The sequence below is a fragment of the Metarhizium robertsii genome (genome assembly GCF_000187425.2).
Source record: "Metarhizium robertsii ARSEF 23 chromosome Unknown MAA_Scf_1, whole genome shotgun sequence".
NCBI lineage: Eukaryota > Fungi > Ascomycota > Sordariomycetes > Hypocreales > Clavicipitaceae > Metarhizium > Metarhizium robertsii.
Genome location: NW_011942149.1, coordinates 3,599,855 through 3,627,481, shown reverse-complemented (window position 1 = coordinate 3,627,481; position 27,627 = coordinate 3,599,855). Strand labels below are relative to the sequence as shown.

Genomic DNA, 27,627 nt, shown 5'->3' with positions numbered 1-27,627 from the left:
AGGCCGTCGAGGGGGATAAAAAGTATCATTGATGGCAATCACACCTGATGGACGCCCGAGCCAGTGAAGCATACTACGTGCCAGGAACGTGCGCCATGTATCTTTAGCACACGCTCAGCGCAGAAGATCCTCATCAGTCAACCCATTGCAGCCGCCAGGTTTACCGGAGCGTCTTGGCGCCGAGAATGTGTTTCCCTTGCGCAAAAAAGGGCCGCTCCACCACGTTGAGACATCGACACATCGTGGATACTACTAGTAGTACCCAGAGCACGCAGCAGATACTAGTATAGTAATACATCCAGTACAACACCCAATGTTTTATTTTCAACCAGGGCTCCGGCCAAGGTGGAAAGGAAACCAACGCACCCCCCCCCCCTCCCTTGCACTTTTCCCTTTCCCGGGACCCTCTCGCAAAGGCAAACTCGGTGGAACTCATCCACTTCCCGGGACCGGGTGGCCATGTATCTAGTATCTGTCTTTTCCAAATACTGCCCGAATCTTCATTCATGGCCAACCTTATTTTTCGTTAAAGAAGAACTGTCCTGACACCTCGTGGTGGAACTCTCTTTCTTCCCTGTTTTCATTTTGGCGTATCCGTCTCCACGGCTGGCTGTGCAGAACAAAGACGCCCTTTCTGCACCGTACGTCTTGCCAGGTTGGGCATGAATGATTGGATTGAGGCCGCTGCTTGTTCTTGGATTTTATGCTTTCCTTTATCTACATCTATGTGTCTCTTTTGACTTGCAAGTGTTTGTTCCACGCCAACCCCCCTTTTACTTTATTTTGTTAAAAAGACCAGCCTACTTGCAACTATTCGGTCCACGCCCATCATCAATCAACCTTGGCCAACCATATCCTAACCACCCGTCTCCTCTATCTACTCTCTCTCTCTCCATAAGAACCACAGCTCCCGAATCCTCCTCCGCCCCGGTCTGGTTCTTCTCTTGTTAATATACATATACATATATACATAAAAGTGTGTCTCCTTCACCATGGACAATGACCTGCGGTCAAAAGCCTGGCCCGACCAAGAGGGCAGGCTGACCAGACATAATTCGCTCGAGGCATTCAGCAACCTGCCGCCGTTGAGAACCGACATCGATCGAAGCTACCCGGGGGCGCTGAACGAAAAGGCCGACCCAAGGAGCATGGCGTCGACGCCGACGCTCGAGGCCCAGGACGAGGCCAAGGGCGGCCACGGCCACGACCACCACGACCACGCGGGCGGCGTCGACATCTTCGACCCCAACCGACCCAAGCTCGGGTTCAAGCAGCGACTGCACCACTTCACCTGGGCGTGGTTCACGCTGCCCATGAGCACGGGCGGCCTGTCTCTCCTCATCTTTGCGCAGCCTCATCAGTTCCCCGGCCTCAAGACCATCGGCATGGTGGTCTACATCGTCAACATCATCATCTACGTGACGCTCGCGGCGCTCATGGTGGCCCGGTTCCTCATCCACTCGGGCGACATGTCCAAGTCGCTCAAGCACCCGCGCGAGGGCTTCTTCGTGCCGACCTTCTTCCTGGCAACGGCGACGCTCATCACCAGCTCGGACCGGTACGCAATTCCCAAAAACGACGTCGGCCTGGTGTGGGCGGTGCAGGGCGCCTTCTGGGCGTACGTGGTGGCGACGCTGATCCTGGCCGTGGGCCAGTACAGCTACGTGTTCGCGGCGCACAGCTTCGGCCTGCAGACCATGATGCCGACGTGGATCCTGCCCATCTTCCCCATCATGCTGTCGGGCACGATTGCCTCGGTCATTGCCGAGACGCAGCCGGCGGCGGCGGCCATGTCCATTGTCGTGGCCGGGCTGTCGTGCCAGGGGCTGGGGTTCGCCGTGGCCGTCCTCATGTACGCCCACATGGTCGGCCGGCTGATGCAGGCCGGGCTGCCAAATCGGGAGCACCGGCCCGGCCTGTTCATGTGCGTGGGGCCGCCGGCCTTCACGGCCCTCGCCGTCATCGGCATGGCTAAGGGCATCCCCGCCACCGCCAGCCAGAACCACATTGGCATGCCCGTGGACCTGACCACCATCCGCACCATGGCCCTCATCAGCGCCATCTTCCTGTGGTCCCTGAGCCTGTGGTGGTTCTTCATCGCCGTCATCGCCGTCGTCCAGTCCGTCCCCAAGTACTTCCACCTCGGCTGGTGGGCCATGGTCTTCCCCAACACGGGCTTCATCCTGGCCACCATTTCCATCGGCAACGAGCTGGGCAACGACGGCGTCTTGTGGTTTGCCACCGGCCTCAGCATCTGTCTTCTGGGCATGTATTTCTTTGTCTTGTTCTTCAACATCAAGGCCGTCATCACGCAGGACATTATGTACCCCGGGCGGGACGAGGATGTGGAAGACCACTAGAAGGATAAAAAAAAGAGAAGGGGTGCGGGAGCCAAGACTTATTTTTTTTTTTCTGTTATAGCCAAAAGTTTTGGAAATTTCCACCAGTTTTTCCCCCCCTACTCTGATGCTCACAAAAAAATTTATGCGGGGGGAATACGTGTTTCAGGATACCTATGGCAGCGCGCCTAGCAGACGCTCGCTTCTCGGTGGCAAGCGACCAGACTTTGTTTAGTTTAGTTTTTTAATACGCAGCATAGCACAGGCCGGTTTGATATTCAGCCACGATTCTTTTTTCCCTTTACATATTGGCATAAAACAAGAAAAAAAAAAAGACATGACACTGGAGGTGTAAAAAGACGTAAAGTTCAATTTAAAAAAAAAAAAAAAAATGAAAAAAAATCCTTCGGCTTGACGGACCGAAAATGTTGCTAGCGGTGCTGCGTGAATCTTTTGATCCTGTGCATCTCCTGGCTTGAGACTTGGATGAGTAAGCCTGCGGGCATGAGGGTCCATGGGTTTTCGCCAGCGCAACACGTAGTCGAGCAATTTTTACGCTGGCACAAGGGGGGCATTATCCCCGTCGGTTCGGACAACACGGCTACCAGTCGTGCGCGTCGAGCAGAACGTGTGCAGTGTACAGATGCAAGCTGGTTTCCACAGCCAGTAATTCATGTGTCGCCCGTGGGAGTCGTCTTCAAGCACCCATTGACCAGTTCCAGTTCCAGTTCCAGTTCTCGCAGACAAGGAAGAGAATAAGCGCAGCCCGAGAGTCGCTCGACGGTCGTGCCATGCCGAGTCCTCTCGGGGGCGGGAGGCGTCATCGTCATCTACTCCCCCAAGGACGAGCAACAGGCGCGTCTTGTGGAAGAGCGAGCGGCCATCACCGGAGAGAGCCCTTGAGCTCGAAGCGTCCGCGACGCCGCCGACTAAAGGACGTGCTTGTGGTCATGCGCAAAAGCGAGCCGCGCCCACGCGAGATACAGAGTCCTCCTCGCATGGGGATGTGCAGTTCACGAACCAAGTCGGCGGCATCAAGCTCGTGCTTGTCACTGACGCTTGACAGGATGGGCTGGCCAGTCTCGGCATCTGCTGTCCCAGGCGGGGGATGACGGAGCGCCAGGAGGCTTTTGGCTCCGTCTCGGTGGCCTTGTTCACGTCCTTTGGGCGTGCGTCAACCATGTTCCTCAGGTATACGTGCCTGGGGCGTTGGCTCTCGAGGCGCGGCTATCTGCGTGAGCACAAACTGGTTGTGGGATTTTCACTACTGTCGCCATGAGGCTGGTCATCATGAAAGGATGTACTGGGGGCGTATCTGGTGTTCATGGGTGCTAATGTTGTTGCTCCGTGCCGACTGTGTACTTGTTTATCCGGAGATGAGCAGCACTCGGCTGGAGAATATGGACTGCATATTTTCTCGGGAGGCGGAGCTGTGTCAAAGTGTCGAAGCAGATGGCGAGGGAAATGAAGGATAGTGGTCACACTGGGTTTGGTATCGAGGACTCGGCGGTTAGCCCGGAGTAAATGGGGGTGCCGAGTTGGTGGAGCATGAGGGCTAGCGATGGATAGATTGTGTTGGCTTGTTTGCAGATTAATATTTGGCGTCATTGCGTCTTCCATCATGGCTTGTGGCTGGGTGCTGTTTGAGCAAAAGGGGTTTGTTGTGTGGTTTGGTTTCAATGTAAACCTATGTTCTGGAGCCAAGAGATGGACCTCATCAAAATGTGGTGTGTGCCTGGCATTTCAAGGGACAATGAGCCTTTGCCATGTGAAGCATGGTGCCTGCTTATTCTACGACGAGACATGTGAAATACGACTAGGCGTTGGATGTCATGGCTATACGATATTATCGAATGCCTGTAGTTGCTGTGTCGAGGCCAACTCCTCGCCACACTGCGTGATCATAGTGAGAACCATGTTTAGGGGGTTGAACCCAAGTCATAGCGGACGCGTCTTGAACAACGATACACGTACTACATATGTAGCAATATGTCGTCAACTGGCTCACCCGTAACCGCCACCCTGATATCAGTGCGGAAACGCCTCAATGGCGACATCTCAGTGAGCCAGGGGGCCACAAATGCACGACCGGGGTATGCATGGAGCCGTAGATAGCAACGGGGCGGCAGTATGAGCAGTGCCAAGATATAAGATATGTGAGATAGAGATTCGTCAGGGCTGATAGGCCAGCCAGCAAGATGATTGCGCATCGTGACCAACGCAAGACTATCGTCACAGCGTCCACCATTGACACATCTGAGGACCAGAATACCACAATCAATCGCGGCTATCGTACTCCGTACCGCCGGGAAGAGGGGTTTTTAATTTAGCCAATATCGCCATCCTCCCATATCTCCAAGTCGCAGCGCCACGGTGCGGTTTCCGCGCCGCTATACAACATCACCATGCAATGCACAGCGGCAATGCGATCGACGCCGCACAGCACACTCGTCCAGCTTGGCGTTTTCTCGAAGCACAGCGCGGCTACTGTACGCGGCTACTGTGGTTTGTGCTGTGCTGTGGCGCACATCCAAGCATTGCGATTCGAATGGGAATAGTCTGGCGCGGTCTGAACCGTTAAATGGTTGGACTGGCCGATGTGGCAGACGCCATTACTAGTAGACCCCAGACCTGGCCGACCTTTGATGGGATTGCCACATGGCATACGGAGCAGTTTCGTGCTTGCTCGCGACTTGGCGATGCCTCCAGTGTATGTGGACGGATGAATATTCATCGTGAGTGCCGGCCAAGCATCATCAACCCCAGAAATTTCGCTCCGCTCGGCGTATTTATTGTCTGCCATCCATCGTCATCGTTGTTCTGCGCAACTGCAGATTCAGCAGCGCAATTTCATGTCGGTCGCGTGCCGCGCTCTGCCCTCTCAGCCAAAGTCAGCCTCCCCCCGTAGGCCCTGGTCCTCTGTCGACGCCACAATCATGGCTGCCTCGTTTCTGCCTTGAGCTCGGCTAGATCCATGCTGCAGACAGGTCAGCTCCGTCGACGAATTTGCATTGTACGCACCAGGCGGAAACAGACACTGTTTCTTTCCCCCAGGTCTCGACTGTGTTCCCCCGCATCTCGTCGACCCTCCAACTCCGCAATCTCATTGCAGCCATTCATCAGCCGAGAGAGACTTCCCCATCTTTTGGGTATCCCTGTCAAGTCGCATGCCCATGGTCCACTAAGCGCGATACCGGACGGAAGAAGCCACCACCCACACGTGAGTCAATTCCTTCCATATCTGCATTCGACAGCTGGGGAGCCCTTCGATTGACATTATATTATGCATTGTGGAGCTCCGCGGGAGACATAAAGATAAGGGCATCGTCTCTCTTGGCGACACTCGAGTTTTCGTGGTAGTATTCAAGAGGAGTCGAGTCAGTCGACCCCCCCAATCTCTCTTTTCTTTCTCTCTCTTCGAGTTCCATTCTTCGGAACGTCGCTGGCTTCGCAGTGCACCTCCATCCTTGGAGATAGAGAGAGAGCCGCGCGCGCGCGCTCCCACCGTGCCCGAACAAATAACCAACATCATTATCGTCCCGATTCCTCGCCCACTGCCATGAAGCCCGCAGTATCGCACGCCTCAACCATGGAACCCCGTCGCCCATCCGCCAGCGATGCCGCCGACGCAGCCCTCGCCAGCCTCGGCTACAAGGGCGAGCTGCCCCGAAACCTCAGCATGATGAGCATCCTCGGCCTGTCGTTTGCCATCATGGCCGTGCCCTTTGGCCTCTCCACGACGCTCTACATCACGCTGTACAACGGCCAGTCCGTCGCCGTCCTCTGGGGCTGGGTGCTCGTGTCCCTGATATCCATCTGCATCGCCGCCTCGCTCGCCGAGATCTGCGCCGTCTTTCCCACCGCCGGTGGCGTCTACTACTGGTCCGCCATGCTGAGCACCCGCCGCTGGGCGCCCATGGTCAGCTTCGTCGACGGCTGGCTGACCCTCGTCGGCAACTGGACCGTCACCCTGAGCATCAATTTCTCCGGCGCCCAGCTGATTCTCAGCGCCATTTCCATCTTCAACCCGGACTACGTCGCCAACCAGTGGCAGACGGTGCTGTGTTTCTGGGCCGTCATGCTGGTGTGTGCCGCCGTGAATGCCTTTGGGTCGAGGTATCTGGACCTCATCAACAAGGTCTGCATCTACTGGACCGCCGCCAGTGTGCTCATCATCATGGTTACACTGTTGGTCATGGCCCCGTCGCGCCACTCGGGCGCCTATGTGTTTGGCCATTACGATGCTTCGGCGAGTGGGTGGCCTGCGGGATGGTCGTTTTTCATCGGATTGCTGCAGCGTAAGTGGGAAAGGAAACCATAGTCGATTTTTTTTTTTTGACTTGCTCTGTATTTCAAGACGTGCCTTTTGCTAACTTTTGCCCCCGTTTGGCCGGTTTTCAGCTGCCTACACCTTGACCGGCTACGGCATGGTCGCCGCCATGTGTGAAGAAGTCCAGAACCCCGAACGAGAGGTCCCCAAGGCCATTGTGCTCTCCGTCGTCGCCGCCGGCATCACGGGTGTCATCTACATCATCCCCTTGCTGTTTGTCCTGCCTGATGTGGCCATTTTGCTCCAGCAGGCTCAGCCCATTGGTTTGCTCTTCAAGACAGTCACGGGATCTGCCGCTGGCGGGTTTGGCTTGTTGTTCCTGATTCTCGGTATCCTCATGTTCGCCGGCATTGGTGCCCTGACGGCCGCATCCCGCTGCACCTATGCGTTTGCTCGTGACGGCGCCATCCCCGGATACCACCTCTGGAGCCGCGTCAATAAGACGCTCGGCATGCCGCTGTGGGCTCTAGCCCTGTCCACCGTGGTCGACTGTATCCTCGGCTGTATCTACTTTGGCTCCTCGGCAGCGTTCAACTCCTTCACCGGCGTCGCGACTATCTGTCTGTCCATGTCATATGGTGTCCCCGTGTTGGTGCTGCTCGTCCGCCGCCGAGAGCTGGTAAAGAGCTCGCCCTTCTCCCTTGGAAAGTTTGGTACAATCGTCAACATCATCTGCATCGTGTGGATCGTATTTGCCGTTGTTATCTTCTGTATGCCCGTCTCCTTGCCCGTGGACCCCAGCACCATGAACTATGCCTCCGTGGTGTTTGCTGGCTTTGCTGCTATTGCAATTGCTTGGTACTTTGCTTATGCACGTCGCAATTTCCACGGCCCCCCGGTTTTGGGCAATGGGGAGTTTGTGCCCGGCGTGACGGGGGTGCAGCATCACGGTGCGGAGGCGAACGTGGGCACGGATTCGGAGACGCCTGATCCTGCCTTGGAAAAGAATTAGAAGGAACTGGATTCCTTCCGTGGCTGTTGCGTATGTATGGTTTAGCGTGTATTGTATGTATAAATTGAATACCCTTGTACGGTTTTTGTGTCTGTCTTCTATCGCTCTTTGATGATGTGTGTGTGTGCGGTTATGGTTTCTCTGCTGCATTGGACACATTCATCTCAAAGTATATTCTGCATAAATACGTTGCCGTCTTGAACCAAGGTTGCACCAACACACCACCCTGGCGCGGAGTCAGATCGTCACGAGTTAGCTCCTCATCGCGACAAGACTCACTCGAGGGTTAGCCACCCCTGAGCGAGTCCCGGCTCGTACTGCCCTTCCTCTTTCAGTAAACCTCGCTTCGTTATCAGTCGTATTGACAATAAATAAAGCTTCTGCCGCCGCCGCCAAAAAAAAAAAAAGAAGAAGAAGAAAATCGTGCAACATGGCTCAGCATTGCAAGGTCCAATTACCCAGTCTTCAAGGGGGATATCTATTCATGGAAATGTCACATATACAAAAAATCCTTTTCATCGTCGCTTGTCATTCTCGGCGCCTTATACGCTAATTGTTCGGAATACGCTAAACTCCTCGCCGGTCGCCACCAGGCTTCCGGTGATCTGGGGGTGCCAGTGAACCTCCTTGGCATCCTTGAGATAATGCACAAACAGCAGCTGGGGCGGCACGTCCTTGACCCCGGCAGTGTCCTTGCTCTCCTCGTCATCCAGCTCCACCGCCAAATCCCACAGGGTGACGGTGCTGTCGCCAGCGGCGACGGCCATGATGGAGTCGTCGGTGGGGTGCCACTCCAGGCTGGTGATCTGCTCCTTGTGGAAGTCGAAGCTGGCAAGGGGCTGGGGCTTGTCGGTGCTGGCCTTCCACTGCCGCAGGTCCCAGACACCCCAGGTGCCGTCGTCGGCTCCAGAGGCGAGCAGGTGGCTGGTCTGTCGGGACCAGGACATGACGTTGACATCATATTTGGAGACTTGAACGGTGAGGGCCGGCTTTCGGGACTTTGATCGAACGTCCCAGATGCGAATGCTTCCGTCGCTGGAGGCTGAAGCAAAGACGGACTGCTCCGACGGTGACCACTGGATCTCCTCAACACTGCTGGTGTGGCCCTGGAACGGCCTGTTGTCGGTGACCCAGCCGCCGCCGTCGGTACGGGTCGTCACGTAGATGAGACCGTCGTTGTCGCCGGTCAACAGCTTGCCGCTGGGGATCATAGGTGACCAGTCGACGGCGTAGCCCTCGGACTTGTGCGCGCGAATGGTGGAAATAGGTTTGTTCTGCTGAGCCGTGATGGTAGTCCCGGGGTTATCAAACGAGGCTAGATGAGGCGTGACGTCGTGAATAAAGACATTAGTTGACTCAGTCATGGTGGCAGTCAAGGTCGTGGGGGGGCGCCCAGGCTCGTTGCTGGGAATCTGATGTGCGCGAATACGGTTGGTGGTAGAGTTGAGGGGAATAGCCTTGCTCTCCAGAATGGGATCGGAATCTTCATCGTCGTCATCGTCGTCAGAGTCCTCCTCGTCTTGCTTCTCCATTCTGCTCAGGCCGCTGAACTTATTGACCATTAGCTGATTGTCAGAGGCTTTTCCTGTCTCAGCCTGTGTGCCAGCGACCATGTACATGGTGGCAGGGTAGGCTTTTCGGTTGTCTCCCAGAGCGTCTCGGACGATATCAAAGGACAAGCAGGGCCAGGGCGTGCTGAGGTTGTGAAGCATCTCGTAGGTAGACAAATCAGGCGCTAGGGTCTGGCCAGGTTCTAGCTTGTTCCGTCCGACAATGAAGGTGCCTTGGTCAACGTCCATAGCAGCTGGGAAAGTTTCATGTCAGTCATTTTCTCGCAATTGCAGAATGGCGGCCAACGCAATCGCCCACTGGGCAGAGTTGCATGGTCCTGATTTGGGAGAATTTCTTACCGGCCTTCTCTTCGGCTTCCCGCTCGGCATCAGGTCGACCGTCAACGCCAGCCTCGAAGATCTCGTCCTCGCTCTCAAACTCGTCCTCGAATTCGTCCTCGAAATCACCCATTTCTCTGTCGTCGACATCCATGGCCTCGGGGCGGTCACCACCCTTGAGGGGGCCGTCCCCATTCTCGTTGGCGACACGCTTCGACATTGTGCTTGTCTGAGTTGGGAATGCGTCACTGGAAGTGCGCGATAGAAATAATTATTATAATTCCTTGGTCGTTACCTTTCCTTGTCCCGAACCACTAGCCTTGACATGGAAGAAGGTCAAGCACAAAAGCACACTTTTTTGACCGATAAGGCCCTATCGGGTTGGCAGAATAATTTTCTGGCCCCTCCATCAAAATTTCCAACTTTTGCAGTCTGCCCCTCCTCAGGTGGCGTGTGGCTGACGTGAGTTGTAAGTATGTGGCGGTGCGGCTCTCCGGTGGTACTCCGTACTCCATACTACAGCCTGGATTCGGCGGCCGACATGACATCCGTCCGTCAAAGTTCGGTAACACAATGCAATGTGACGGATGAAGTTAAGGCGTTGGCCTCGCATCAGGAGTCTTCTGCGATTTGCTACCGACGTACGGAGTAATGCGCTGGCTTTCCTGTACCCGACAGCCGCCCGGGAGAAGGATGTCGGCTTTTGTCTGGCCGCCCATCTGATGCTTCATTTGATTCCGCAAGACAGTACCAGCTGCTGGTCAATTGACATACGTAGTAATTTCATCATTGTTTTTGTCATCTGTGCCCCTCCAGGTCGCAACGCCCCTCCATGCACATCATTTTCAGGGCCAGGTCGGCTCATCGTGCATGCTCAGGTATAAGTACTTTACACACGTATTGTCCAAGAAGCTAAGCCCCTCGGTTCCTAAGTATCTGGACATCGGCCCATGGGGTCGGAGCTTGCGACATTCCGAGCACAGATGGTACCTGGGCTCATTTGTCATCTTCCAAATCATCCAGATTGCGCCATCCATGTCCCGGGAAGCATGGCCATCCATATTTACGCTACCGGGTATATAAACAGACACTGGATAATTGAAACGAAGTTTTCTTTTTATTGTTTCCTAGTGTAACGTTTCGAGATACTCCTAAAACACCCTCACAAGACAGTCTCAGAAGAGGAAGATCCTATACTATAGTTTGCATTGCACAAATCACATAACTTACGGAGTAATCACTTAAGGTTACATAATTATCGCACGCTAGCACCGGACCTGTCTGAGCACTCTCGATTCCGTGCGGCGCTTTCAGCGACAGCACAAAAAAAAGCTCAACCAGAGCCATATTACGACATCCACCCCACTCCAGCCAAAGCAGGACTCTTCGATTCCGTTCAAACCTCAACCTCAACCTCAACCGAATACATCCGATATCACCTCATCCAACACTACAACTCCTTCTAAAAAAAACACCGCCAAAATGCCCGTCATCACCATCACGTCCAAGGATCAGTTTGACGAGCTCATCAAAAAGACCCCCTTCGTCGCCGTCCAGGCCAGCGCATCCTGGTGTGGTCCCTGCAAGGCCATCTCGCCCATGTTCGTCAAGCACTCCGACACCCTCGGCATCGACAACACCTACGCCTTCGCCAAGTTCGACACCGATGACGTTCCCGATCTCGCCATGGAGCTCGGCGTCCGCTCCCTCCCCACCTTCTACTTCTTCGAGAACGGCGACAAGACCGACAGCAGTGTCACTGGTGCCAACCCGCCCGCATTGAAGAAGACCGTAGAGGAGGTTTGCGAAAAGGCCAAGGCCAAGGGTGCTGCTGTGAGTGATAACTAAACAGCCCTTTCCCATGGCCAGGGGGGCTTCGTCATCTGCGGACAAATGGCGCGTTATGGCAACGCGCGCGGGTTTGGAGGGGGCACCAAGGCGGACGCGTAAATTGGTATTATGACGATGGTTCTGAGACAAGTACTCTTAGTTTTCCACCACCGAGAACTTTTAAGACATGGCTGCACGATACGCGAAACATGAAGGAGAATTGCATGAAAGAATGAACGAGACACGTCATCCTGCATCGGCCAATCGACGAGTCACAACGTAATGGTTGAGGAAGTCGGATTTTGCAAGCTTACACGTGGCAATGCGATGCAACGGCCAAGCCTCTACAAGCTGTTGGTAGAACCTCATGTTGGATAGATATACGACATCTATTAGACCAGAATTGAGACTTTTCCCCGGCTGTCTGCTCACTTTGCAGTAGTCACAGTGCATGTTGTATACTGTTAATTAACAACCATCTTATTTTTTATTTCTCGTCAAAATTGGTGCACTAGGGAATGGTTGTGCCGTGTATGCTAGAAAACATTCGCTGCCTCCCAAGTTGTTGTCAGCTGTTTTGTGTAAACCAAAAAAAGGTTCCTGTAATAGAGGTGACCAAATGCAACCGCTCTAACAAACTCCAACTAACTCCATGCATAGATTCCGCCCTTGTAAAACCGCCCATTGAGATGAGGCAACCTGCCCGGCATGCCCTCTGCTTCGTAATCTGCGTGCATATACAAGCCGGACGTGAATATGGGCCTCAACTCTGTCCAATAGCCCATAGTCGTTTATGATTCTGCCAATGTTCCGCACTTTTGGCAGGATAAGACTGTTTTGCCTTTAGCTAGTCGCTTCACCTGGAAGCTTCGACCTCCGCATTCTCGACACGTCGCTGTGTCGCTGTCGTCTGTGGAATCCGCGCTAACTTCAGCTACCCCTGAATCTGTCCGCTTCTTGTTGGGTGCGATGATGTCGGAAACCTCGGCTCGTTCCTCGATACTCCCCCCAAGTGAGTCGCATTCACTGAATGTCGGCCTCGACGTTGCGGTCGGGCCCGAGGATCGACGTCGGCTGACTTCCTCCTCCCCCTTGAGCCTGCGTTTGTCGTGGACAGCCAGGCTACGGCGGCCAGATGCTCTGTCTCCAACTTTCACGCTGTCGCCGCTCATTTTAGAATTGCTCCCGGTTGTGTTGCCGCTTCCACTTCCAAGAGGGCTTGCATTCAGCGAATATCTCAGGCTGGATATGTTAGGTTTCCACTTGCTGAGATTCCAGAAGCCCCCCTCTCCCTTGTCTTCATTCTGCTCCGATTCTGAGGCACTAATGAGACTGAAACTAGGCGTGAGTGGTATGCCGCCATTCTTGTCATTGCGTATTCGCACACAATCCCCTCCCGTGTGAATGCTGCTTGTTGGGCTGGTAGGAATATTTGTTTTACTTGCCAGACTAGATGCGTACGGTTGTTTCCTAGCTTCCGACGCAAGGTTGGCAGCCGAGCTGTTGAGAGGGGTCCGGCTCGCCTTCATTGGGGACAAGGACCTATCACTCCGACTCGTTGCGAGACCGATGCTAGGTCTTCCTTCCACATCCTGACGCCAGCTCATGATCCTGTCGGATGCCGGCTGCGTCTGCTGCTGGCTCGCCGACCCAAGATTGAGGGAGCCGCGTCGGGAATGGACTCGGCTGCCAGTGCTAGTTCGCGTAGTAATACTGCCCGATCGTCCGACACCGCCAGCGATTCGCCCTGAAAATTTTGACCCCGTCTCCCACTGGCTCTGTTGTCGTTTCGTATAGGCACAGTCCTGTCGAAAGACCTTGATAGTGCCGGTCCTGTCCGTAGTTATAATGATGTTTCCGTCCAAATGTCTTGACCGCTCGAGATATGCAGGGCTTTCTTCCGGTTTTCGGGCGCTCACCGCACCGTCGGTCTGCTCCCCTTCAGAAATTCTGGTCTGACTCGCGTTTCTTTCTTCTAGACTAAGCAACATGACGGGTGGCGGGTTGCAGAGGTCAAATATGGGATCTCCAGAGGCACTCAGAAGCTGCCTCGTTTTGATAGGTGCCATCAAAGCAGTCGTGACGACCTCAGGGTGTGCATCAAAGCACTCGTATGGCTGCTTATCTTTTAAGTCATTGTCAGCACTACTCGCACTCCAGATATAGGCTCGACGGTCTTCGCTGCCGGATATAATGTATGCGCCATCGTCACTAAAAGAGGCGTGGATCTGGCTTGACTGGTTTTCCAAGCCACGGAATTTGACCTCCAACATCTTTGTCCGCATGTTGTATATTCTGACGCGGGAATCATTTGAGCTGATAAGAACCTTGACATCCTCTCCATTGTCAGAAGGCAGAAAGGCCGTCCGAATGCCGGTGATTTTACTGCCCTTGGCATTCTTCCCTCTCGATGACCGAACGTGGATTTGGGAGTCAAGTTTCAGGCCCTCCGTTTCATAGAACAAACAGAGCCCGCTTAGGAGGCCACAGATTGCCATTTTCCCGTCTGGCGAAAATGCTGCTGCCGTGACCAGTTCGCCTGCATTTACCGAAAACGCAACTGCCTTGTCCGGGATGCTCCACAAGCGTAATTGAGCGTCCAAAGAGCCCGCCAAAAAGAATCTGTCATCGGTGGGGTGAAAGGCGATTGATGTCACCAGGTCGTTGTGCTTGAACGTACACAGACATTCCGGTCGACTCATATGCCACAATCTCACAGTTTTATCCATGGATGAGGAGAGCAGAAAATTATTCTTACTCCAACTCAGATCCAACACTTCTCCAGTGTGACCTTCAAACTCGCGAGCGGGTTTGGACAGGAAAACCGGCGCGCTAAGCCTCTCGCCGTCACCACGACCGCGGTCCTCCTCCTCCTCCTCGTATGCCCTCCGTTCTTCCGGGGTAGATATTACAGAGAAGACTCTGACAGTATGGTCTTTTCCAGCCACAGCTAGGTATTGGCCATCTAAACTAAACTCCGTAGCCCAGATGGCGTCACCGGCTTTCAAGATTTTCGATCCCACAGCTGTTGCCGGCTCTCGGCTCCGTGGTTCGTCCTCATATGCTCTCTTGGTCCCCAGGAGCTCCTGTGCAAGAAATAGGTGATTGAAGTCGCGGGTTTTCTTGTTGTGCGGTTTGACCCGGATATAACGGGGTGGCTCTTTGTGAAGTGGTATGTAACCACCACCGGCCCCAACCACAGATGTCAAAGCTCTGGCATTGAAGCCGTCGGTCCGGAGCTCACCCAACTCGGAATCGGAGTCGTTCATGTCATCGTCTTTTTTCCAGGCGCCTCGGATGGCAAGGCGGCTTAGGAATGATGGTCCCTTCCTTTAATATGAAAAGTTGAGTTAGCATATGGTACCTTTCGCCAAAGTCGATTAGGCATGCGCACTTTCGGTCTCGATTTGATTCCACAGCAGCACTAAGGGTTTTGCCCTGACTATCAATGCTTTGTCGATGTTGGTTATCTCGGGTAGGACTATCTGCACGAGCAGAATACAACAATCGCTGAGCAATGGTGGGCTCGGCGTTGCTATTAGCCCGCAAAAATATTTGCTGGTGCCATAAGACGAGTTAAGTCAGTAAGACCGTCTTGGGATATTCAAAATTGGACGGCAAATGTCGGGCGAAACTTACTGTGCTCAATGGATCCAGCCCAACGCCGGCCGAGTTTGTGCCAGATGGGGTCTTAGACAGTGGCTTTTGTTCCTTGTCCCTGGCATTTTGAGACGTATTGGTCCGCGGCAGTCGAGAATTCGAGGGACGATTCAGTGGGGTAGGCGGTGATAGGCCATGGTGATTTGTTCCTGTATTATTGATATGTGAGCCCAGAACGAACAAGGTACTCAACTGTGATTCCCCATCACATGGTCTCATTTCGGGGTGTTGGTGCGGTCTCCTCAACCCGATGTCCGCACAACGGACAATTGCAATTACCGTACCTGAAGGATCGGATAGTCCGGAGGTCCCAGGGGCCGAGTCGGGAACAACCTCACCGACTCTGCTCGAGGTGGCCTCCCCATCGCCCGAGATGGCAGGCGAGGATAGGTGAGTCGCCATTGTCCATGCTGCAAAAAGGGTTTTGTGAAAAAGGGCCAGAAGCTAGTTCAAGAGCTTCTGTCCTGGATTAAGGTCCCGGTACTCCGCAAAAGCGGCCGGTCGCGTCGACAGCCTGGTCGTCGGAGTCGACAACCTAAACGCTAGACTTAGTTGTGGCTGGGAATCACGTTCGTCGCAAATCGTCAAGCTCCGCGAGGCGTGGGTATGCGAGATTCCAGGGAGAAGCCCAAATACTCCAGAGTAGTGGCAGTCCTCAAAATCCGCCCCGGCCCATCCGGTGGCAGTCGATGTCGAACAAAATGAACTTGGGGGAGGTTGTCAAGGTAAAATGGCTCGCGTTAGTCTGTAGGGCTGGCGGTAAGATGGGAGCTCAAGGACGGGAAGCCGTAGCTATTTTAGCTTTTTGCCCGTCACGAGGACCGCCAATCCGCACCCACAAAACACGGCCCAAGATGACCAAGTTACGAACGAAATACGCCAGTAAGCAATAGCCAATGTCTGCGTGCCTGCGGCATTGACGGTCTGCTCAGCAACTAACGATTGCTTTCCTTGTTTAGCTACGGGCGGCCCACGAACCTGGTGTGGCGGACGCATAACCTTGGAGAGCACCGAAAACCGCTGATCCGGGGGCGACCATCTGCCACACGCGGCACGGTACTCCGCAGATCGTGTGATATCATGGAAGACTGCATCCTCCGTGCACTACGGAGTACAGCACCCCCCTTGCCTCCCTGTCCCAGCGTTGCACCTTGCAACGTACAGCGACCAGGGCGGCGAAGCCGGAGTCGAAGCCCTCTTGGCCCTGCACCAGCCCGGACTGTGCTGACGCCGACCCGAGATATCGTGGCAGATGATGCAGATGAGCCTACAGCCAACCCGCCATTGGTAGCTCGGGACGGTCATCAACGATGGCTGGTGGCTGCCATTGGTGTTACTGATGCTGCCTTGGCTTACCATACACCACCCTTACCATTCGCCATCTTGTTCATGATACACACGCGACGCGCCAATCCGGCACTGTAGCCTTCAGCCTCCAGCCCAAAGCCCGGGACGACGACTCCTTTTGGCCACATCTAGCGGGGCTAAAGCGAGAGAACCAAGCTCGATTGTATGTACACACTGGCGTTTCCCCCTTCGCCGTGGGTCGCCTCACGCGTACTGGCATTCTTGCTTGGTCCGTCTTGGCTCGCGGGATTTTGAAGAATGCACGCCTCACTTCTGACAGCAGCCGAAAAGGAACGGTATATTATTACAGTGGCATGCGACAACATCCTTACTGGCCTCCAATGCCATCGCTGGGTCTTTCCATGTGGGCCTGGGGAACTGCGATTCGGCTGATCGTGCATCCTTCACAATTTCGTTCCAGAACTGGGCTGGCATCAAGAAATTACGCACGAGGGTTGCCGCCTCGCTTCTTTGAATGCCGGCGAGTTCAGAGTAGGGTGCATCAGATTTCATTCTCAGCAAATATACCATGCACTTCATGACGCTTGCAGATTTATTAATCTCCGCGAAGCCTTGCCAACCACTCCAGAAGTTGCAGCAACCGGACGACAAACTGCCCAGCTATGATGGAATATACTGGGACATCGCTTGTTGCCAATCGGTACGGAGTACAAGAACGGAGAGAGCTAGGAGAAAGTTACGCGCTATTAATGACGGCTTCCTTCCAAGGATTCCATGACTTAATCCTCTGCCGGACAATTTCTAGATTTGGATGGTCACGGCATGATCAGCAGGTTTTGTTCACTTTTACGGAGAACTAGCACCTCAATCCTCCACCAAGGAACGGCAACAGTCAGGAAGTGACGCCTTCGAAGCACGTAGACCCTGGGCGCCACCCGTCATTTAGTGGAGTGTCCTCAGCGCAAGGGTAAGCGGCGGTTTGGCGGACATCGGGATTGAGGCTGAAGTCCGTCCTCCGGAGAGTCGAAAAAGTTGCTAATTATGAGTTTATTGGTTGGGGTCTGTGGCCTCGGTCCACCAGGCGAGCATGACTTGCGGCCAGATGTCTGTCTCCCACGTGGGACTGCGACAAGATGCTCACGATTGCAAAGCGAAAGGAACATCCTGTCTCAGTGAAATAGGGCTCAATAATCAACCCGCCAGGAAGGCTCCTGCAGTGGCCTAGCAACTTGGTACGTGGTGTAACATGATGACTACTCATCCAACCTCCTTGAGCATCGGCACAAAAGTCATGGAGAATATGGGGGCCAAAGGAACCGGCGTGTAAAAACCTGAAACCTGTCCAGCATTACGCGTATTCGACTCGAGCAAGCAACTACGGAGACACCATACCATGCCAGGCCCTACTTTGCTCGCAGGGCCAAGTCGGGCGCGGCTGCACTTCACAATTTGAACAAAATCTTCAAAGGGTTGATGATTGCTACCAAGTTGAGGCTCCAGGTCCAGACCTGCGTCAGGGCTCCCCAATCGGAGAAACTCGTGCCGGAATGCGACATCCTCGAAACTTAATCGGCAAACATATACTTGATTGAGATTTAACTGTTGCATATGATGAAGAGCACAGATGAGCAGCTACAGCAGCGCTACTACAAGGTAATTGTTTGATGGTCTTGAATGGGCTGACAGACAGGCTTCCGGTTGAGAGCCCATCAGGATCTGGTGACATTGGCTCTCACCGTGACTTTGCAGCCACAAGTCTCATGTGGTCAGGCTCCCGCCACAGCGCCACCCCCACTACAAACTTCAGAAACTGCCGTCACCGCAAACTACGGTTCCACCTTGGGTACAAAATATAGGTGACATTGGGAGCAACTCACCAAACACCAAGCTTCTCTCGTTGCAAAATTCCCTTCGCCTATATATCCTATATTTCATAGCTTGTCAATAAGGATGAAGTTGATTGACAAAAGAGTCCTCAAGGATGTGGAGGAAGACCAGGTTTCTCTGCTGCCAGAGGACCCTGAGGACATGGTATGTTCTGATCCCCCAGTTGTGTCCTCAACACCATCGTGAGCCTGGAATCTAACATGCTGAGAATAGTGGCATGCCTACAACCTCATTATCCCTGGCGATCTAGTACACGCCCATGCGCTACGGAAAGTTGTTACAGTCAACTCCGGCACTGGCGCAGCAGCCGCCGAACGAGTCCACACAGACCTGACGGTCAAGGTCAAGTCGACCTTCTTCGATCCTGTCATATCCTCCCTGCGAGTCTCTGGCGTCGTCGCATCCGAAAACGACCATGTTCCCATGGGATCACATCACACACTCGATATCGAAGTAAACCGATCCTTTACCGTCATCAAGCCCGATGGTTGGGATTCCGTTTCCAAAGCCACCCTGTCACAAGCGCTTTCCGATGACAAGAACGGAGCTATGGCAGCGGTAGTCATGCAAGAAGGGCTAGCAAACATCTGCCTCATAACTCAGTTCCGGACCGTTGTCAAGACTCGCGTAGAGAGTGTTGTCCCCAAGAAGCGCGATACTGCTGCGGATCAGGATGCCGGCCTCAAACGATTCTTCGAGAAGACTCTGTCCTCACTCCTCCGAGCCGTCGACTTTTCAGACTCACGGCCACTCCTGCTAGCAAGTCCTGGCTTCGTGGCCCAGGATTTCAAAGAATTCATTGCAAAGCGAGGTCGAGACAAGTCGGACAAGGTGCTGACCGCCATTTCCAAGCAAGCTACGGTTATTCACGCCAATTCTGGGCACGTTTACAGTCTGAATGAAGTCCTCAAGAGCCCCGAAGTAATAGCAAAAATGAAGGACATGAGCTACATCAAGGAGGCACAATATATTGACAATTTTTTTGATCTATTGAAAATGGACGACGGACGAGCATGGTACGGCACAAAAGCGGTAGAAAAGGCAGTTGCCGACGGGGCAGTTGGTCCTGGCGGCGGCGTTCTGCTCGTTAACAACTCACTATTTCGAAGCCAGGACTTGGCAACACGCAAAAAGTACGTGGCGTTGGTTGACAAGGTGAAGAATGACGGAGGGGAAGCACGGATATTAAGCAGCGACCATGAGAGCGGGCAGAGGCTGAAAATGATGGGCGATATTGCGGCTACCTTGAATTATCCCATGATGGATTTGGATGATGACGGGGAGGACGAGGAGGAGCCCCAGGCGGTTGTGCCCGAACGAAACCATGAGGATGACTACGGCATGCTAGACAGCGTTATATAGACTGGTAACGAGAAATGAAGTAAAATGGTGAAACCCATGCGGCAAATAGTCCATCCCATCTATTGGCGACAATTCAATGACCTTTGCTGCGTGCCCCACCTTCGCCGTGTCCGTGGACATAACGGCATTAATCAGCTCTTGTTGTCAATTGGATCCGTCAACCAAATTCGTTCTTTATTCTCGCTCAAGGGTCCAATCTCGCGAGTATTATATAAAAGCCGTCAACAACTCTCATTCAGTCCCAGCTCCTCCCAAACGTCGTGGCTCACTCGGCCCCATCCCACGCGTCATGGCGTCCAAATTGACCCTCGACTCGACCATCAAGCTCAACTCGGGTTACACTCTCCCCGTCCTCGGCTTTGGTGTACGTTTTCACATCTCCATGCCCGTAGACGCACATTACTAACCGTCCCCCGCAAGGTCTATCAAACGTACGAAATATGAGATTCAAGTCTTGATTTTGCGCGTCTTGCTGACACACGACACGCAGGCCAAAGGAGATTGCTACCGATGTGTGCGCTCAAGCTCTCCGCCTTGGATACCGCCACGTGAGTCCAGCCAAAGCATCTGACAACGACGCAATTTCCAGACATTTTCTAAACCGCGACGGGGGGAAAAGATTGACTCCGCGTCCGCCTACCGCAACCAAGGGCCCTCTGCAAAGGCAATCGCCGCCTCAGGCATCCCGCGGTCCGAGGTCTTCTTCACGACCAAGGTGCCCATGAGCGGCAAGCCCCTGTCCTACGACAACACGCACGCGCTGGTCGACACTGCCCTCCGGGACACGGGCCTGGACTACCTGGACCTCGTGCTCATCCACTCCCCCTACGGGGGCACCGAGAACCGCCTCGGGGCCTGGAGAGCCCTCGTCGAGCTCGTCGAGGCCGGCAAGATCCGGTCCATCGGCGTGTCCAACTACGGCGTCCACCACCTCGACGAGCTGGAGGCCTACATCAAGAAGCTCGAGCAGGAGCGCAACGGGCCGGGCAGGGGCGGTGTCATCTCCGTCGGGCAGTGGGAGGTACACCCCTGGCTGACGCGCTCCGACATCGTGGCCTGGTGCGAGGAGAGGAACATCGCGGTGCAGGCCTATTGCCCCATTGTGCGCGGGGAGCGCTGGGGGGAGCCCGGGGTGAAGGCGCTGGCGGACAAGTACGGCAAGACCGAGGCTCAGGTTCTGCTGCGCTGGAGCCTGCAGAGGGGCTATGTGCCGCTGGTCAAGAGCGTGACGCCGTCCCGCATCGCGGAGAATGCGGCCGTTTTCGATTTCGAGCTGACCGACGACGAGGTGGAGGGCTTGGCTACCCGGGACTATAGCCCTTGTGCTTGGGACCCGACGGTTGAGCCTATTGACAAGTAGACTGCTGGAGTTGGGGAATAGGGTTCCCATAAACAAGGGCGGAGGCGTGGTTTCACATATTGGTCTCATTGGACCATGTTTATGAACTGGATTCTATTCATGACATCCAATAGAGCCGGTGTGTGTTTGGTTAAGGTAGCATGTCAATGTACAACACCCGCCATCAGTAAGTTACCCGTTTAGCCAAATTACAGCTTGACCGATCTTGGTGCGGCGGGCGATCTTGCATATGCACTTATACTGTAGCTCCCTGTGCCACTACTCGTCCCATATATTCAAACATGAGTAGGGTGCATAGGTCAAAGTTGATAAATCTCCTAATAGCGGCTTTTCCCTGTAATTCATGAGTAGTGGATGAGCGTTGGTGCGTTGGTGCATTTTGCTTCACCAAGTCCCGAACAAGTAGTCTATTGAACTGTGTTTCTATTCGTTCTTGTTCATAACTCTAGGAGCCCATTTGAACATGCTTCAATAAGCCCCTCATGGCGGTTGCATTTTTCTTATGCATTGGCACCTTGCGCCGCCTCAGGGAATCCGCATCAGGCGACTTGCTGTTGCACATGCTTCGTATGTTCTCCTCCCATTTTTACTGCCCACACATCTGCGAGATTTTACCCTCTTCCAAGGACCGGCTTTCACATCTGTCAAAATGGACTACATCACGCGTATGCTCTCTAATCCACCGCAGGATGTTCACTGCTCGGTAACACCCCCACGCCGCGAACCCGATAAAATACAAGCTGACATCTATCAAGATTATGGTCGACGCCGATCGCCCGGGGCGAACCCTCTCATGGCAGGAGTACTCGGTTTCCGTCAAACGTGTAGCCGTAGGGCTGCGTGAAGCGGGTGTAGCCGACCGAGATGGAGTAGGGCTTCTTAGTCCCAACGACATATACTTTCACGTCCTTGGTGACGGCGCCATTGCAGCAGGAGCAGTGTTTGTTCCTATTCCAGGATTTGTTAAAGAGGCAGATCTGGCAAATTGCATTACTTCAGGAGACGTGAAGTGGTTGTTTGCCTCGCCCGAGCTCATAGAGCTGGCACTGGCGACTGCAGAAACGTTGGCCATGGACACATCCCGAATATTGGTTTTCGATCCACCTGGGCTTGATCCGTACAACGGCCCTAAACTAAGTTTGAGCAAACTGATGGAAGCCGACGAGACCGTCTGGCGCAACCCGTACAACGGCCAGGATCCAAGGACCTTGGCAGCTATTCGACTGTTTACCAGTGGAACAACGGGCAAGAATAAGGCGGCCGAAATATCTCATGCCACTCAGGTTGCGCGGCTTGATTCAGGTCATGCGGTGTTGCCACTCGGGTCGAAAGTCCTTCAGATAACTGGCATTTACCACCTCTCGGGACAAACAGTCTGTAACCGTGCTTGTGCAGGCATGTTGACGGCGTACGTTTCCAGGGTCGACAACGATCCGGCTACTATCCTTGATAAGATGCAAGTTTATGGAATTGACGCAGTCTTATTCCCAACTGTATTGATTAAGAAGTTGACGGCTGCAATACTTGATGGGGTTCGGCCTCGGGACACTCTCCAGTCACTTCGCTACGTCACGTTCGGCGGATCATTCTGTGGGACACCAGTGCTTGAAGCCCTCAAAGATCTGTTGCCAAGGGAAGCACACTTACGGCCTGTCTATGGCTCGACAGAAAGTTGGTTCGCTAGTATCGCGCAGGATTGGACACCCGGATATGTCGGTTCGCCTATGGAGGATGTCCAAGTGAAGTAAGTTCGTTCCCCTCATTATACACAAGAGCTGATGCTGAAGCAGTTGTTGGTAGGGTCATCGACCCCGAGACGTTGGAGCCTCTCGTCCCCGGGATCGAAGGTGAAATCTGCGTGCGCAGCGCATATGTCTTCGATGGGTACTGCAAGAACCCAGAAGCTTCGAAGTCTGCTTTTCTGCCCGGTGAAAGCTGGTTCAGAACTGGGGATAAGGGAAGTTTGGACGTGAGAAACGGCCAAATTGCCTTGACTGGCCGTTACAAAGAGATCTTCAAGGTGAATTCTGTACAGATTTCGCCCAGCGAGGTCGCCGAGCAGCTGATGCTGCACCCTGGAATTGCGGACGCTGTGGTTTGCTCAACGCCTGCCCGAGATGACGATGACGCGGTGGAGTGTATGGCATATGTTGTTCGCAGCAAGGACTTGACGGCGCAGGAGGTGGTTGATTATATTGCGACGAAATTGAACCGACATAAAAGCCCAACGGGTGCTGTCGTGTTTTGCGAGCACATCACCCGGGGCGCGGCTGGAAAGCCGGTAAGGGACCATTTGGTGGCACAGACTCCGCTTCCCGGATCGGCGAGGTATTTGACTGTTTCTGCAAGTCATAATTAACATGGTAAAGACTATGGTGATGCTGGTGTGGTGTGGCGATGTTCCGGGAGGGAGCTCCTGTTGGGAGTTGGCGCCCAATCCTGCTGGGTCTTTTCTCCTGGCCAAACTCTACACCAGCATATTACCACTTGCAGAATAGCTTCCATAGAAGAGTGGTAATTGATGCCAGTGGCGGTGATTTTGGTGCATGGTCAATTGCTGGTCAATGATTGTGTGTATTTGCGGTGATACTCTATGGACCAGCCAACGACAGGTGACGACAGGGCCTGGGCATAATTTAAAATTAAAAAGCAAAACTGCGCTCAATGAGGCATGCAATTACGTAGTAGTCTGTTCGAACTTTGCTCCGCAGAGAGATGATGCACGACGGCGACTTGTTGCCCTTTGTTCTGGCCGTGTGTGCATACTTGTGCGACGTTGAAGTTGAGTTGCTTGACCCTAAAAGTGGCAGAGCGCCTGGCTTTAATTGACAAGATGCCACAGTCCACTATTGATCGCTCTTGGCGTGGTGGCCCCACTACCTGTTCGCCTGTACATACGCGCCGCCGCTGGACCGACATCAGTCTCAAACTTCACGAGCTTCGACATTCACGCACAACACGCCATCAATGGAACGTCGACGCGTCTTACGTCGCCAGCCACTACCTGCGCCATGCCCATGCAAAGGACATTCACGATTATCCCAAATGCCCCCGCCCCCCAGCCAGCCCAACATGTTCGGCCCATGACGACAAAACAAGTGCGCAAGGCCTACAAGGCATCAACAAAGACCCCGCCCATGTCCCGCGCTGAACGCTTAAAGCAAGAGAGAGCCGAGCAGGAGAGGATACGGAAAGAATTCGAAAGGGAAAAGGCCGCGGCAAAAGCCAAAATCACGCGAGAAAAGAAGCGCGAGAAGGAGTTGGCCGAGCGGGAGCACAAGAAAAAGCTCGGCATGCCGCTGGTGGACGTGCGCCCCAGCCAAAGTACGATTGCGAGATTTGTCAGAGGCAACGGCTCTGGGAAGAAGAGGGATTCCGGGGGCGGGACTCTGGAGGAAGCTGGGAAAGGGGGTGATGACGTGGAGGATAAGGAAACCGGACAGGAGCAGGCGCACAGCTTGAATCACGACAGACCCGAGCTGGATTTAATACCGGAAGAAGACGACAGCGAACTGGCGGAGATTTTGGACACGATAACGAATAGTACAAGCAAAGGGACTGCGCAAAAGGGAGCCAACATGGAGGAGGACGCACAACCGCCAGAGAACCATGCTCTGGAACAAGACAACCCACCGACGACACCGCCTCCTCACAAACAGCCAAGTCGGAGGCCAAAAGACCCCCCCAGGCCCCTGGGAGAAATGAAGCCTCCCCCTCGCCCGTATCAAGCGAAACCACAGAGGCCTGTCCACTCGCCGCCGCCAGTCGTCCAGCAACCGCCAATGAGCACACAAGCCATCCTCGGCAACCTGGACGATTTCTTCCCTTCATCATCCCAGCAGGCACTCGAGCTCCAAGACGAGTCCCTCGACGCCATGCCCGACGACTGGCTCAGCGACATGGAATCCCCAGCTCCGCAGCAGCAAGATCAAGCACCGCCGCCACCCAAGCGATTCTTCACACCATCCGGCTCAGACGAAATCGTGTCCCTAGCCATACAGCGGAGTAAACGCACCGCAGCGGTAGAGCAACTAAAGGACCAAGAAATCGCGCAGGCGCATCATACCAAGGAAACGGCATCCTGTAAACGACCCGGCTATTCAAAAATAAATACAGCCTTGCCGCTGGAGCGTGTCGACAGCATCACAAAACAAAGTCCTTCATTCGAAGAGGACAAGGAGAATATATGCATATGCGGTATGAGTGGCTCACAAGAGACGGAATATGGAGGTGATTGGATGGACGACCTGGCGTTAGATTTCATCATTTAGGGTTATAACAGGACGCAAGCATGACGAATTACTCAGGAATAGAACAGCACATGATACCATGGGACATAGTTATTGGGGGGGGTGAATACGTACCGGTTTGTCGTCATCACCACGTCGGGGGGCATAGGATAGTCAGTGCATAAAGATACCCAGACACATGAATTACTCAATATTCGGTGCAAGAGAAAAAAAAGCACCTCGCCTGCCACATATTGCGCAGCCACTTCAAAGTGTATTCTTGCAAAATCTCAGCTGATTCAAGATAAACCCCCAGCGCCGCCGCTACAGTGACCCTTTGTTCCAAAAAAAAAAAAAAACAAGCAAAGAAAAAAACGACTAGAGAAACCATTCGTCGGAAGCTCCGTAAATTGTGGTATCATCTCCCTCATAACATGCTACAAGAGTTTCACAGACCTAAAACGCCAGTGTCTAAAACCCGCTCCGCCATGCCATGCCATGCCATGATATGTCAAGTTCATCATCAAGTGTGCACCGTCTGTCTTGCAGCCAAACACGGGCACAAGGCCCCGCTGGCTTGACCGGAGAATTCGTGGATTGTTTTGTTGTTGTACAGGTTTCCTTCACAAATAGATGCCCACCCATTCCGTCTTGAGAGCAACCTTTGAATCGCAGCTCTCCACAGCGCATCGGATGTCGTTTGGTGCGTTGCCGGGTGTTTTCCCTGATGGCGCCCGAAACCCAACGCCCAGAGGATTGGCCTTGGTCGGTCTCCGATTCTCAAAGCAATCCGCGCAGTAAACCTTTCTCACAGTTAGTGCACGTTCCGACTTGATCGTAGTGTTTGCAGCTCATTATGCTTACATGTCCACATTTTTTTAGGGCCCAGAAGTGGTGTTCACCAGGTGCTCGTTTTCTCTTCTTGCCGCTCGTAGAGGCTGAGCCTTGTTGCGGTGCCGTTCCTGTTGGGTCGTATGCGAGTTCATCTCCGCACGCTGGGCATATAACCACCCTCTCATCTGCCAACGAGGTGTCTCGAGTGAATCCATTGCGTGTTGGTGGAACCGGTTCCATTGGCGGTTTGGGGCTCGGCTCTCTGGCGGCAAAATTGGGCGGAAACTCGATTGGGGTTGCCGTGAAACCTCGAGACATGAAGCTGCCGCCCAAAAGACCCGCTATTCGACGAACATTATTCGAAAGGTTGGAGTAAATACTGCCACTGTTGGCGTTTATAAACTCCAATTCAATTAATTGATCCTGTCTAAAATTTCGTGTTCGATGATGATGATGGTGGTGATGATGGTGGTGGTGGTGCCGCTGACTCCTAGTCACTCTGGGCTCTGGAGCACGATCATCTTCTGGTGAATCAACCGTCAGATCGATAACGCTAGCCCCGGTTCCCATGAAAGTACTGTCACTTCTGGACAGGGAAGGCGGTGTTGTTCGTTGTGAGTTTGTCCGCCTCGGGTTCCTTCCTATTTGACTTGGTGGTTGCGAATGCCGTGTCTCAACAGGCGAATCTGGCTCTTCCGTCAGATCAATGAATTCTGTACTCTGCATTTGCTGCGGCTGCGACGGTTGTCGAGACATCGGGCCAAGAGGTGGTGGATGGCGGTCACTCCTTCGACCAGGGCGTAATCTCACAGGTTGGGCTGGAATCGGCTGCAGAGGATTTAGCAAGTTTTCGAGGGGATTATAGGATCGGGTCGGGGGAGACGAATGAATCTCGATGAGATCATCCTCGCCCGTGAAGTCGAGCCCTGCATCCCCGACTTGCGTCATTTCGAGGGTGCAACAACGTCCGTGTGGTCGGAATAACTGTGCGATATGTTGCTGTGGAAGGACACACACAGCTGTGGCTGTCGGCTTGGCTCCGCGAGAAAATGAACCGTGTTATATTAGCATCCGCTTCGCTCGGCCGGTCCGCTCTGTGCAGGCTGCACTCGGCTTGTCGCGTTCAATGTTCAGTCGGTGGCAAACAAGATTGGAACGCCAGGCCACAAAAGTCCGGCGTTCGGGAGAGACACTTTCAGGACGGCGCCGCAGGTTGGTAATCAGCCAAAGGACTCTGGGGTGAAGGCCACGCCAGATCGCCTAATGCGTGATCGAGGTAGATGATAGATGCCAGTGTGATGTATAATCGCCTCGGCGGTAGGAGAAGGATGTGTTCGCCAAAGTATAAACAGGTGAGGATGTCGAATGGTGTTTGCCGCCGATGGCGTGTTGTGTGTCCGAGACGGGTCGAGTGTCGATTGCCCCTCCAGAGTCTTAGCAGTTGACCGCAAGCACAGCACTTGAGTGTTGAGGCTGCTTGGCTGCCCAGCAGCGGCGGACGCCCGGATGCATGTGGTCAACTGGAGTCTGGCATCCGACATCACTCCGGGTACTGGTACTCGGTACATCGAAGTCAATCTTAGCCTTCCAGACGTCAACTCACCTCTGACTGGCGCCTCAATGGTCATGCTCCACTGAAATGGCACC

At 53.8% G+C, this 27,627-nt stretch overlaps 9 protein-coding genes across 9 annotated transcripts; 6 read left to right on the top strand and 3 right to left on the bottom strand.

Moving 5' to 3' along the window:
• Positions 1–992: 992 nt before the first annotated feature.
• On the top strand, positions 993–2,360 carry MAA_02413 (C4-dicarboxylate transporter/malic acid transporter; the record flags this gene model as incomplete). The annotated part of the gene is made up of 1 exon (XM_007820411.1): positions 993–2,360. The coding sequence occupies one exon, from the start codon at positions 993–995 to the stop codon at positions 2,358–2,360; it is 1,368 nt and encodes a 455-aa protein (XP_007818602.1).
• A 3,568-nt stretch (positions 2,361–5,928) lies between these two features.
• On the top strand, positions 5,929–7,621 carry MAA_02414 (amino acid permease; the record flags this gene model as incomplete). Its single annotated transcript, XM_007820412.1, has 2 exons — positions 5,929–6,637; positions 6,741–7,621. The coding sequence occupies 2 exons, from the start codon at positions 5,929–5,931 to the stop codon at positions 7,619–7,621; spliced, it is 1,590 nt and encodes a 529-aa protein (XP_007818603.1).
• Positions 7,622–8,163: 542 nt separating this feature from the next.
• On the bottom strand, positions 8,164–9,730 carry MAA_02415 (ribosome assembly protein RRB1; the record flags this gene model as incomplete). The annotated part of the gene is made up of 2 exons (XM_007820413.1): positions 8,164–9,425; positions 9,532–9,730. 2 exons carry the CDS (start codon positions 9,728–9,730, stop codon positions 8,164–8,166), a joined length of 1,461 nt encoding a protein of 486 aa, XP_007818604.1.
• Positions 9,731–10,992: 1,262 nt separating this feature from the next.
• On the top strand, positions 10,993–11,358 carry MAA_02416 (Thioredoxin-like fold protein; the record flags this gene model as incomplete). Its single annotated transcript, XM_007820414.1, has 1 exon — positions 10,993–11,358. The coding sequence occupies one exon, from the start codon at positions 10,993–10,995 to the stop codon at positions 11,356–11,358; it is 366 nt and encodes a 121-aa protein (XP_007818605.1).
• A 773-nt stretch (positions 11,359–12,131) lies between these two features.
• Positions 12,132–14,609, bottom strand: MAA_10682 (mucin; the record flags this gene model as incomplete). The annotated part of the gene is made up of 1 exon (XM_011412400.1): positions 12,132–14,609. One exon carries the CDS (start codon positions 14,607–14,609, stop codon positions 12,132–12,134), a length of 2,478 nt encoding a protein of 825 aa, XP_011410702.1.
• A 3,649-nt stretch (positions 14,610–18,258) lies between these two features.
• MAA_02417 (Translation release factor pelota-like protein) lies at positions 18,259–19,557 on the top strand (the record flags this gene model as incomplete). Its single annotated transcript, XM_007820415.1, has 2 exons — positions 18,259–18,339; positions 18,409–19,557. 2 exons carry the CDS (start codon positions 18,259–18,261, stop codon positions 19,555–19,557), a joined length of 1,230 nt encoding a protein of 409 aa, XP_007818606.1.
• Positions 19,558–19,846: 289 nt separating this feature from the next.
• On the top strand, positions 19,847–20,917 carry MAA_02418 (uncharacterized protein; the record flags this gene model as incomplete). The annotated part of the gene is made up of 4 exons (XM_007820416.1): positions 19,847–19,921; positions 19,978–19,988; positions 20,048–20,105; positions 20,147–20,917. The coding sequence occupies 4 exons, from the start codon at positions 19,847–19,849 to the stop codon at positions 20,915–20,917; spliced, it is 915 nt and encodes a 304-aa protein (XP_007818607.1).
• Positions 20,918–21,566: 649 nt separating this feature from the next.
• Positions 21,567–25,188, top strand: MAA_02419 (AMP-dependent synthetase/ligase; the record flags this gene model as incomplete). Its single annotated transcript, XM_007820417.1, has 4 exons — positions 21,567–21,620; positions 21,673–22,661; positions 22,718–23,245; positions 23,760–25,188. 4 exons carry the CDS (start codon positions 21,567–21,569, stop codon positions 25,186–25,188), a joined length of 3,000 nt encoding a protein of 999 aa, XP_007818608.1.
• Positions 25,189–25,769: 581 nt separating this feature from the next.
• Positions 25,770–26,928, bottom strand: MAA_02420 (cell cycle control protein; the record flags this gene model as incomplete). Its single annotated transcript, XM_007820418.1, has 2 exons — positions 25,770–25,949; positions 26,011–26,928. 2 exons carry the CDS (start codon positions 26,926–26,928, stop codon positions 25,770–25,772), a joined length of 1,098 nt encoding a protein of 365 aa, XP_007818609.1.
• Positions 26,929–27,627: the final 699 nt, after the last annotated feature.